The sequence below is a fragment of the Kwoniella shivajii genome, chromosome 8 (assembly GCF_035658355.1).
Source record: "Kwoniella shivajii chromosome 8, complete sequence".
Taxonomy (NCBI): domain Eukaryota; kingdom Fungi; phylum Basidiomycota; class Tremellomycetes; order Tremellales; family Cryptococcaceae; genus Kwoniella; species Kwoniella shivajii.
In genome coordinates, this window is record NC_085915.1 from 1,147,474 (window position 1) to 1,159,537 (window position 12,064).

At 45.0% G+C, this 12,064-nt stretch overlaps 5 protein-coding genes across 5 annotated transcripts; 4 read left to right on the forward strand and 1 right to left on the reverse strand.

Moving 5' to 3' along the window:
* Positions 1 to 24: 24 nt before the first annotated feature.
* On the forward strand, positions 25 to 384 carry IL334_006167 (uncharacterized protein; the record flags this gene model as incomplete). The annotated part of the gene is made up of 1 exon (XM_062937871.1): positions 25 to 384. The coding sequence occupies one exon, from the start codon at positions 25 to 27 to the stop codon at positions 382 to 384; it is 360 nt and encodes a 119-aa protein (XP_062793922.1).
* Positions 385 to 725: 341 nt separating this feature from the next.
* On the forward strand, positions 726 to 1,817 carry IL334_006168 (uncharacterized protein; the record flags this gene model as incomplete). Its single annotated transcript, XM_062937872.1, has 1 exon — positions 726 to 1,817. One exon carries the CDS (start codon positions 726 to 728, stop codon positions 1,815 to 1,817), a length of 1,092 nt encoding a protein of 363 aa, XP_062793923.1.
* A 118-nt stretch (positions 1,818 to 1,935) lies between these two features.
* IL334_006169 (uncharacterized protein) lies at positions 1,936 to 2,642 on the reverse strand (the record flags this gene model as incomplete). Its single annotated transcript, XM_062937873.1, has 2 exons — positions 1,936 to 1,983; positions 2,043 to 2,642. 2 exons carry the CDS (start codon positions 2,640 to 2,642, stop codon positions 1,936 to 1,938), a joined length of 648 nt encoding a protein of 215 aa, XP_062793924.1.
* Positions 2,643 to 3,086: 444 nt separating this feature from the next.
* IL334_006170 (ATP synthase subunit beta, mitochondrial) lies at positions 3,087 to 5,037 on the forward strand (the record flags this gene model as incomplete). The annotated part of the gene is made up of 4 exons (XM_062937874.1): positions 3,087 to 3,255; positions 3,423 to 3,738; positions 3,806 to 4,902; positions 4,973 to 5,037. 4 exons carry the CDS (start codon positions 3,087 to 3,089, stop codon positions 5,035 to 5,037), a joined length of 1,647 nt encoding a protein of 548 aa, XP_062793925.1.
* A 1,527-nt stretch (positions 5,038 to 6,564) lies between these two features.
* IL334_006171 (uncharacterized protein) lies at positions 6,565 to 11,964 on the forward strand (the record flags this gene model as incomplete). The annotated part of the gene is made up of 19 exons (XM_062937875.1): positions 6,565 to 6,749; positions 6,869 to 6,882; positions 6,961 to 7,035; positions 7,186 to 7,520; positions 7,585 to 8,220; positions 8,281 to 8,433; positions 8,526 to 9,089; positions 9,150 to 9,278; positions 9,332 to 9,379; positions 9,437 to 10,714; positions 10,779 to 10,825; positions 10,883 to 10,982; positions 11,035 to 11,080; positions 11,143 to 11,201; positions 11,260 to 11,353; positions 11,412 to 11,423; positions 11,525 to 11,684; positions 11,753 to 11,813; positions 11,884 to 11,964. The coding sequence occupies 19 exons, from the start codon at positions 6,565 to 6,567 to the stop codon at positions 11,962 to 11,964; spliced, it is 4,077 nt and encodes a 1,358-aa protein (XP_062793926.1).
* Between the last annotated feature and the right edge of the window lie 100 nt (positions 11,965 to 12,064).

Below are 12,064 nucleotides of genomic sequence, written 5' to 3' on the forward strand. Positions count from 1 at the left end.
ATATACAAAATCAATAAAGCAATTATGTCTTCTTTCCATAGACCCAACCCCTCATTTCTATCATGGAGCTGGAACTCAGGACATACCTCCCAAAATACTTCAACTGATCCTACGCCTGTCTCATCGATGGCAAGCAGCTTATACGCTAGTCAAAGATCATCCTCGACGTCCCTGGGACTACTTGATGAAGCATGGGAAGAACAATTTCAAGACGATAACCCAAATCCATTCGTCGATTTAGGTGAGCTTCATGAGGCTGTCAGAGCGTTATACAATGATGTTCAAAGTCGCTCAAGTCATTTTGTGGTCGAAAATGGAGAATTCACTAGTCCTGAAGGAACTCTGAGAGCACCCCCTGTATCAAGGGATGAGACAGTGGATTAAATTACTACATTATCTCTCAAAGAGATGACCACTGCATAAGTACAGGTATTTACGATTGTCAAATCTCATGTATAGCTCTTTACCTTTTTTGAAAAAGCGGTTCATACCTGTTGGTGATTGGAATATCCTTTCAAATTTCAGTCCTATATCTATCCTTTGATATAACCTCCTTCGAGAGGGAATCCCCTTTCATGTGGATCCACTTTGTCATGCAATATGTTATTTCATGTTAATTTTGGCCTGTTATACGATGTCGCTGCTTTCGGAAGGTTAGGTCATCATCTGTTGCCACCTATCTATTCAACAGACGGAAGCACAGCAGTGAATTACACACACGAGAAATGCCAAATCCCACTGACTCATCTTCATCTTCCTCATCCGTATCGTCTACATCTGATACTTCATCTTCCCTCCCTGATATCTCCAGTCTATCAGTTTCAGGTTCGCCCAATTCCGAATCTCACAGCACTCAAATCACTTCTGGATGGAGGATCTCACCACACAAGATCATTCTTGGTTCTTGTCCATGTACGAGAACTCATCATCAATTTCGAACATCTTCCCAATATCTGAAATATAACCTAGATCGTGTTGATAAATCCTGGAGTAAATTAGTCCACCGTTCGATCACTCCTGCTATACTAGATAGCGCTGAAAGGGTATTTCGAAATTTACGAGAAAGGGGTTATGAGCTATTTCACATCGCTGCTCAAGAATTACCTTCAAGCCAAGGGGGCAGCAGAAGAAGGGAAGTGAGTATACTCATTATGACTCCATATTCGAATAACAAGCAAGTTGGTCATAGATGCTTAGCTGAAATTCTAGTACACTTGAGAATAAGCAAAGGTAATAATCATATCAATTGGAAAGAAGGAGAAGAAGTCGAAAATGTAGCATGTAGATTTGATGTAGATTGGGAAGATTGGACTTTATCAAATCCATTTACATATCTTAAAAGAACCGAAGAAATGAAACAAAAACATAAACGAATAATGATGATACCTGATAAAAGACAAGGTAAATCATGGGATGAAATCCTAGATAGCCTTTTAAACGAAATTAGTAAGTTGAACGAAGAAGAAGGTGGGATTGTATTTGACAATATCACCAAAATCAAAGATGATATAACTAGAACAACAAGTGAAGTGCGATCCGATAACATAAGACCATGTGGATTCGAATATGAATTGGTTTATAGAGAGACATCAAGAAAGACAATGAGTCAAGCTATTAAACTTGGGATCAACATCATGGATAAAAGTAACAGATCAAAACGATATGGCATAGGAGCTTTGATGTTCTTGGAACTCATCGATAAGAAAGTGAAGCATACAGTGACTGTATATGATGGGGATTGGCCGATTGTTCACTCTTATAGAACACACATATCACCACCTGGATTAGATGGATTGGCCGAGTTGATCGAAAAATGAGAATTTGACTGCACACACCATCAGATAAATATCGTCAAAGGATATATGATAGGTTAGTTTCCCATACATTTATTGCTTGATCTGTAAAAACAAAATATGCATTAAAACACAAGTCACCTCAGAAAGGCAAAGAAGGTCTATTCCTGATCTTCTCATCACTTCGTCCCTATGTCACCGAATACTTGTCAGCCAGGGCTTTCTGAGAAAGATACGGACGATACTCACCTGTCTCCACTCTTTTATTCTCTTTTCCATTCCATCCAATCTGACTTGTCTATCCGCAATCTTTTGTTCTCGATTTCTTTCATCTTTATGTCCCTTGAACATTCTCTTTCTACCTGCATAAACCCCATTCTTCGTTGGTTCCTCTTTCACTTTAAGTTCACCAGTCCAATTAACCGTAGTTCCCTCATCCCATTTGACAGGTCGTGAGGAAGAGCTGAGGAATGATGACGATGAAGAAGAGGCAGAAGATTTATCTGATATGGGTAAATCTACAGCTGGATAAAATTGTAATAATTGTTTTTGCCTTCGATTAGATATTATAGGTCTTTTCCAATGATATCTAGCTTCACCAGTGACTTCAGAATCAGATCTCCTATTTCCCTTTTGTACCAGAAAGGGATTAGGTAGAGGTACGTCTGAAGGTGACTGTCCCTCTGTGACTGCTATCTGAAATAATCGTTTCGCTATCCGACGATGTAGTACTCGTGGTAAGTGTTTGGCTTGAATAGGCGATGAGACATCGAGAGGAAGGGCGCTTTCAGTGAAAGTCGATCGGACGATAGATGAAGTGGAGAACAGTCGTTTGGATAAGGCGTTCATTCTGCTGTATATCGTGTTATTGCTATCCTCAGAACAGTCAGGTCGATATAGATGGTTTACTGCTTTGAATTGAATCAAATTAGACGGTTTCAACATAGTCGACGATTCGACGATTTCAGGTTTCTGCAAAGTAAGTCGGAGCTCGCCGCCTTTGCTCACGTCCCCCTGGGTTTGACTGTTGTTCCCAAATCCGCCACATTCGTCAAACTCCGCTTGTTACTGAAAATGCCGTTTCCGATAATCCCTTTGAGAATTCCCCCTCCGTATCCCACCAATCCCCTGCCTGCACCAACCAACCACCACCACCACCACCACAACCACACCTACTCACCATCTCACATCCTTTCATTCACTTTCACCCAGCAGGAAAATCACTCAATCTCTCCTTTTCTTCCTCCTCCTTCTCTCTAAAAACTCTCCATCCCCGGAAGAAAATCGGACAAAATGACTCTCGTCTCTAGATCCGCTATCCGTCTCTCTCGACGAGGTGGTCAACAATTGAGGAACGCTCGTGCCAACGCAGCTTTCTTCACCACCGCTGCCAGCCAAGCTCAAAACGTTCTCCCAAAGTTCGCCGCCTCTAGCTCAAGAGTTCAAATCCCCGCCAAGACTTGTGAGTGGTTCTCTCAAACAGATGCTTTGTCATGAAGGAAGAACAACCTGAAGGGGAATCAGATCGATGGAGGTAGCGAAGAAAAGGTGTTTGCAGAATTGCGGATCGTTTCGGCCGGGGAGTTTCTTCGATCTACTTTGCTAACCCTTCTTTACTGTATCTGACAGCTGTCAACGCTACTCGATCTTACGCTACTCCTTCCAACCTCCAAACCGGTTCTATCAAGACCGTTATCGGTGCCGTCGTCGATGTTCACTTTGACTCTGACAACCTTCCTCCTATCCTCAACGCCCTCAATGTCCAATTCGCCGAAGGTCAAACTGGTCCCGAAGGTGGTCGACTCGTTCTCGAAGTCGCTCAACATTTGGGTGAGAACACTGTCCGATGTATTGCCATGGAAGGTACCGATGGTCTCGTTCGAGGTCAAAAGGTAGTCGACACTGGTGCTCCCATCATGATCCCAGTTGGTCCCGGTACTCTTGGGTGAGTGAATCAGATTCTTCCTTTCTTTTGAACGATTCTTACTAAATGTTTCGGCTGTTCTGTTTAGTCGAATCATGAACGTCATTGGTCAACCCATTGACCAACGTGGTCCTATCAAGGGTGTCAAGGAGGCCCCCATTCACGCCGATGCTCCCGAATTCGTTGACCAATCTACCCAAGCTGAAGTCCTCGAAACCGGTATCAAGGTTGTCGATCTCCTCGCCCCTTACGCTCGAGGTGGTAAAATTGGTCTTTTCGGTGGTGCCGGTGTCGGTAAAACTGTGCTCATTCAAGAGCTCATTAACAACATCGCCAAAGCCCATGGTGGTTACTCCGTCTTCACCGGTGTCGGTGAACGAACTCGAGAGGGTAACGATTTGTACCACGAAATGAGAGAAACCGGTGTCATCAACCTCGACGGTGACTCCAAGGTCGCCCTCGTTTTCGGTCAAATGAACGAACCCCCAGGAGCTCGAGCCCGAGTTGCTCTTACCGGTCTTACCATCGCTGAATACTTCCGAGACGAGGAGGGTCAAGATGTGTTGCTTTTCATTGACAACATTTTCCGATTCACCCAAGCCGGTTCCGAGGTATCTGCCTTGTTAGGTCGTATCCCTTCCGCCGTAGGATACCAACCTACTCTTTCCACCGATATGGGTGGTATGCAAGAGCGAATTACCACCACCAAGAAGGGATCTATCACCTCTGTGCAAGCCGTCTACGTACCTGCAGATGATTTGACCGATCCTGCTCCTGCCACCACTTTCGCGCACTTGGATGCTACCACTGTGTTGTCTCGATCCATCGCCGAGTTGGGTATCTACCCCGCCGTCGACCCTCTTGATTCCAAATCACGAATGTTGGACCCCCGAGTTGTCGGTCAACGACATTACGAGGTCGCCACCAAGACTCAACAAATCCTCCAATCTTACAAATCTCTCCAAGATATCATTGCCATTTTAGGTATGGATGAGTTGTCCGAAGAGGACAAATTGACCGTCGAGCGAGCCCGAAAAATCCAAAGATTCATGTCTCAACCTTTCGCCGTCGCCCAAGTCTTCACCGGTATTGAAGGTCGACTTGTACCCCTCAAGGAGACCGTCACTGCCTTTGAGGAAATTCTCCAAGGTAAACACGATCACATCTCCGAGGCTTCCTTCTACAGTGAGTAACGGAATTATTGTATTTCAAGTAGTGAGATGTGTTGCTGATCATTTTTTCCCGCTATTTTCAGTGGTCGGTGGTATTGACGATGTCAAAGCCAAACACGAGAAATCCATCAAGGAGCAAGGTAACTAAGCTTTAGGAAGTGTACGAAATGAGAGTTTTCGATAGTTATTTTAGTACTTAGAGGATCTTGTGTCACGCTTTCTCATAAAGGGAGGGTTTAGTTTGCATTAAAAATGAAATCAAATGAATGCTATCTTAAAGGCATCTTAGCTGCAGGTGCAAGCATGGACTGGACACTTTTCCACGACCCAAGAGAGCACAGAGTATCGCTTGAGACAAAAACAGTCTACTCAGCACCATGACTGACGAGATGTGCGAAGCAGTTCATGCACGAACGACCTTGCCGTCTACTAAGCACTAAAACTCTCGAGTCGCGTGTAAAAACGCACGTCCTGTTTGCGTGCGTATTTTTCAGATCATTGAGTCATCTTTTTGCATGGTATAGGAGACGACTACTGATTCATGTCATCCACTGACTCCCGACGTGCTAATTGACGACAAACATTGACTCCACATATGCATTCTGATGAAGCTGATCTCATTTAAATAGCTTACAAGTCAAACACGAACACGACCGAAAGGTACCCTCTTTTGTTGCTGAAGATCCACATTCGGAAGTTCGGTTCATCCTCCTCCTCCTTCCGTTTCCTCAGAATGTATTGGACAATATCTCTTGGTATTGTACAGGTCGAGGATGGGGCGCTTCATACCGAGCACATATGCGCGGCAACTGACAATGATAGCATGCGAGTGTGTGGAAGAAAGGTATCGGAGACGCATGGATCCCTTTCCCACCTTTCTAATGACGAAGGTGAACGCTTTGGTCACCCATATACACCCATACACACACATGTAACATGAACACACATGGTCATTGTTGATTGATAATCCACTCTCATAAAGCATTCTCTTTCTCTCTTTTTACCTTTTATCCTCAACCTTTTATATCACTTCATCAGCCTCAATCATCATCATCACCATCATACTCAGTCACTTATACTTGAATGCCATTCGGTCCGATCAAAACAATGGCTACCAAAGTACTGAGAAGTACAAAGACATACGCAGCGGATAAAGGAGAAGCAGGTCCAACTCAAATTGAAGATAAAGTGGAGATCGTTGACTATGGTGAGTATTCGTAAACAACACATTCCCATCCTTCGAACTTGTCAGAGACCTGCCTTTCTTGCTACTGTGTGATTCCCCTCTGTTCTTATTGTTCTTGATTGAAAACCATTTTTAATCGAACTATATGCTTTGTGTATACCAAAACAACTTCAAACTTGTCCCAAGGATGGTATGAGTATAGTTGGCCGTTTTCGGTGAACAATAAATCCCTCTCCTTCTCCATTTCAAACAATACCTTCCTCATTGGAGAAACGAGTGGTCTCTATTCTTCGCCGCATCCGTCGTGATCACCTTTCACAATCCCAAACACACCACCTTGTCCGAAAGTATGGCTTTGACCCTTTATAAAGGTCATTCATGACGAATATGAGATCAGTCGTCCACCATTCTCTTTCATGTGTACACACCTTTCATCTCCATACTCCACATACCGGTCAGAAAGCTTTGTGAATTATATTAGAGTGAACAATGTCGCTGACTATTTCTGTGGCATTTACGATCTTGACTTATGATCCACCTTCAACTCCCATTTCATACATAGGCTTGAATAGAAGATTACCTGATCCACAAGTTCAATATCAACCTTCGCATAGATCCACGCCGCCAAAAGAGTCTAAAAGCTCTGGCGGAGAGAGACCTGATAAAACGCCATCGTGAGTTATCCTTTTTTTGTTCTTCTCAGTGGACAGAAACGGGGTGTTTTGGTAGTGTCATTTCTCGGATTGTGTGCAAAATTGGACTGACGTGTGTTTTGTGAATTTGTGAAATATAGCGCACGAGCTAAAGGTAGGTTATCCTCTCATAGTTCTGTGCTTAGTTGAATCAACAGTATCGTGATAGCTGATATTTTCAACTTGTGCATAGTATTACCTTGGGTGCAAGGGATCGATGTAGAAGAAGAAACTATACCAGATGGGATGTTTGGACCTTATCCTTCAAGTGAGTAAACGTCAAAACCATTCAATTACCTTGTACACTTCACTCCACTGTACAGATTCATGTTTTCGAGCGACAAATCTTCTCTGTCTTTCCCTACCAGCATCCTACTCCACCCGCTGGGAGCTATGCTAAGTAGTATTTTACACTCAGGACCACAATCGATGGCGGAGAACCCAAACCCCAATCTCCAATCTCGTCACCCTTTTGCATACTCTAATGTCCCAACTCTCCCATTCGCAGCTATTGGTGCCGGTCATCGCAGTTTCGAAGATCAACGAACGGAACATGAACCTATTAGATCTCAGCGACCCGATAGTGAGGTTTTGAGTAGAGGTGCAGGAATGAGAGCTATGGCAAAACCAGCTCAAGCTACTCCAGGTGGTGATGTCACTCCCGGTGGAAGCAGTATCGGGATGGGGACTTTTGGTCTGGAAGGTCAAAGTGCCTTGGGGCCTGCTGGAATACCTCTACCCAAATCTAAATATGTGAGTGGGACAGCTTACCCATCTGGAAACTGAGTGTGCGAGCTGACGTGAGACCTTGTCGTAGACTAATATCACTGGCTCACCCAAGAAGACACAATACATCACTCGAAAAGCTCCACCTACAGCCGCCCTTCCACCTGATCCACCACAGACCAAGCCTGACTCTGATGAACAGCAAGATAGACACCCTCATCACGAGCACAAACCTCATCATGATTATCCATTCTCTCACGCCGAGGCTCAAGCAAAGCAGTTGCAAGCGATGGAAGAGGCTCGAGCAGCAGCATTAGCTCAGCTAGAAGCTGCGCAGAGAGACTCAGCAATCGAAATGGAGCAAGAAATGCTTGCTGCCTTCGAGTCTCACATGGCAGGAGAAAAGGGTCCAAGACAGACATATGATACGATGGATAGTGGACCTTCATTCGGTCATTTACTTCATCAAAGCGGTATGCCACTGTCAGCAAGACCATCAGCTCAATTTTCTGCCAACACTTTCAACAACCCTGACTTCTTTCCTATTCCGTTTGGCGTTCCGATGGGAATGTCTATCCCTAGACCTTTATTGGTTATGAGAGATAGTGCTGGTGCGGGTTTAGGTCTGGGCTTAGGTTCCGACTTGTTAGATATATTAGGTCATGAGGGAGGGGACAGACATAGAGGTCCTGATGCTAAGAGTGCTTTTGTTGAAACCGTCGTGGATGTAAGTCAATCTACAGCATAATACCGTCAGACAATTGAGCTTATGATATGTCACTCTCAGGAGGAAGATTTTGGAATACCAAGTGACGCCCGAACTGCATCACCAGCTAAAACTTCCACCCCTCATGTTCGCTCGAGTCATCCCGGTGAACAAGCTGCTGCTCGAACAGAATCAGGCTTACTTGAGGAACAGCCTCGATCGATTGCGCAAACGGTATGTCCAATATGCACAATTGATTCTCCTTTGTTCTTCTTTTCGTGTCTTCCTTTGATTCTAAAAAAATCCAGCTGATATACCACAAGAAGCGAGTACCACGATCAACTCGAGCCCCCACGGAACATATAAAAGCTCCTCCTGTAGCAAGTAAAGCACCTTCTGTATCTCCGTCGCAAGCACGCAGTAAAGCTCCTACAAAAGCACGAACCAAAGCTCCAACAGTCATGTCAGAAGCCTTTCCTTGCGCTCCATCTGATCAACTCAAGACTCCTCTGGCCAAATCCACTGCTGGCCGCTCACAAGCTCCGAATGCAATCGCTCAACAGACAGTGTTTGAATATCCTGATCATCAAACCATTTATTCACAAGTTCGAACAAAGAATACTCCTACCATTATACCAAGCTCAATGCATCAAGAAGAGAAAGAGCAATATGAGCCATCGATCGTACCTTCTAATCACGAATCTGTAGCTCCAACTACAGTTAGTAATGTGAAGCAGCTTGTTGCGGAGAGCAGATTCCATGATGAGACTCTGTGCCAGTTGCTGGATGCGGCGCGGTTGAATCTGATCGGAGACGAAGCGAAGAAAGCTCTACAAAGAGCAGCCAGGGCTAGAGTCATAGAACTGAGAGATCTCAGAGAAAGAGGCGAGGTGAGCTTAACAAGATGTCTGTTGTCGTACTTGTGAGCTGACAATCGATGTCTTTCCAAGATCGAAGAAGGACTTGTGAACATCACTATCAATGAAGAGCCTAAATCCAATCAGTCCACCCCAAGAAAGGATAAAAGAGCAAAAAGCAAAGAAAGATCAAGAAAGAAAAGTTCATCAGAGAAAACCGAGGTGAGTTGTCATTTACACAGAGACCATGACATATGGTTGACGGCTCTTCGCAGACGGTAGTCCCGACAGCAACACAAGAGGCGCCTGCGTGGGCGAGAGATGTGAGTCGACGGTAGTCTTAGGCTGTATGTGAAGTGATAAGCTGACCAGTAATACAGATAATGGGACGACTTGCCGCTATCGATGCTCGTTTCCAAGCTCTCGAAGCAGAGGAATATGGCGGCGATCATATGGGTCGGCCTTCAACCCACCTTTCTCAGGTCACTCAAGATATCCCAGGGAACTTGATCGACGAATTGATGTTCCACGAAATGCCATCCTCCGGTTTCACACATGGTATCAAAATGCCACAAGGCTTAACTCAGTCGATCCTCTTCCCTCAACATACCTCAATGCCATCAATGCCTGGTCAAGCTAGTGCCAAAGCCGCCACGCACTATACGCACCAACCGCTTCCGACCTATCCTGCTGGTCAATCAGGTTATGCCGGTCACCCAGATTATGCCCCAGCTCCAGTATATGTCGGAGCTCGTTCAGCTTACACCCAGCAAGCACCCACAGTTGCCGATTCTCACCGAACGTATCGGCCACCCACACAAGTACGCAGCGGTGCCACCGTACCAATCGACGGGAATGGTAACCCTGCAGAAATACCAACTTGGGGATCCGATGTCGAAATACCTCAAGCGAGCGATAATATCGCTCCTCCCCAAGCACCGACGATCAATATTCTAGCACCTACTGAATCTGGTCTAGGTGCGAATGGTCGGCCAAGTACTAGAGCGCCTTCACCTTCTGTACGATCCAGAGGTCTTTCGAGAGCAGGTACACAGCAGCCTGGACCAGATCATGTCGATGTTACGGTGATCACGGAACAAGCCTTACCTGAAGCCGCTGTGCCCAATCCGCTGGAAAGGGATTTACCTGCTCCCCCCTCGGAGAGCATCAGATCCCATCGACCTACACCTCCATCAAAATCTATTCCCCTTGATCTAAATACAACTCATACAGCTAGAACACCTGCAGCTGGAACAATGCCTCTTTATCAAAACAGTCGGATGGGCACAAACGCAGATCAAACATTCCCTGCACAATCAGGTTATATAGGTAGTCCAGATCAATATCCACCTACTCTATGTAGACCAGTTCCCTCAAGTCAAGTGGCCCCAACAAAACCTGCGACAACCACAATAAAATCTCCTACAAATCATCAAATGAGCGATATTCAGATGAATGCTCACAATGTATACATGTCGTCTCCCAAGGTTGCTACTCCGCCCAGAAGAGACATGATTCACATCATTGATCCCCTACACCCACCAATGGGAGGATGGAAACCTTGGGACATGCTCACTCAAAGACTATATTCCTGGGCGTTGATAGCTGAAGAAAAGAGTTTCGTAAGAGCTTTAGAGGAAGTCAGCCTGGGCAGACAGGTAAGTGAGATTGAGGAACGTGAAGGGGTCTATGGAGTAACTACTGACTATTTCGAACGCTCAGGTTGAAGAATTTCCCTTGAGTATATTTCTGATGATGACTTATAAAAGGTACCTTCATTTACAAACTACAATGCACTAATCATAGCTGAATCCGATCACAACTAGATTAATCCGGAGAAATCTGAGCGAGAACCCACCTGTCCCATGTGATAAGCTGTTCGTGCCCCCAAATATTGCCAGTGCTATCAACATAGCTGTACATGCGGTAAGCTTGGGTTTTCCGCGAATACTGATGTAGCTGACCATGATGAACGTAGAGGAGATACCATGATGCCAAAGAGATACTTCTGGAGCTATGGGATTGTGAGTCCATCCCAGCATTACTGAGGTACAATCCACGCAGATGCTAACGATCTGTTGATCAGCAATGGGCAACGATGAACCGCCTAGGGTGATAGTTGCTCTTGCACCATTAGGGAACGATGTGAGTTGTCACCGATGATATGAAATGCGCAATCAGTATTGATATGCCACTGCGGTAGCCTGATCAATGGGCAGCTCATCGATATGATCTGATCACCAGACATCTGACAACCTACAGGGTATCTCATTTAGATGAAATTCAGACTGATGGACGTGAGTCATCAGATGTGCAGCTAGTGCGAAAACGATAGCTGATCGTGTTTCTGCACAGGCTCTTTCTGGTGTACGTGTAATTTTTGTTGTTCAAGCCCCAGTGGTGACCGTCTCACGCACTTTCCTTTCCACGATTCAATTAAGGAGTTTGCTGATATGAGACGTATGTAGGGTGGGAGGCGATTGGACAAGCATGGCCATCACTTCAGATCCCAGATATGGAGACTCTGGAACAGAGCGGTAGACAGAGAATAACAAACGAACGTCGACCGGCCGAACATCGTCATGATAATTCGCTGTACGCAGCTAATATCAGTAGAAATCTACTTTTGTGAGTTGACATGTGTCGCTTACTTCCTGAATGATTAATCAGCTGACATGATTGGAATTGAACGACAGAGGATACAGGCCGGAAAGACAACAGGATTTGACTAAATTAAGAGAACTAGTGTGGGCTGAGGTAAGTGAGAGTGTCGATTCTTCAGATGTCATCATATTGAAAGCGATGCTGATATGATAAATGTCATTAGGTCAAGCGTCTCCTTGGGAAGAAGAGACATGGTAAATTAGTAGTGGAACCTGAATCTCCTGAACATCTATATGATGCCTAGTCTCCCTGACCAAAGTATAGTGTGTATACTGTATATAAGTGTTATCTTCAGCCAGATATCTTCATTCACACGATGACTGGAAACACGCTACTGTTTATAC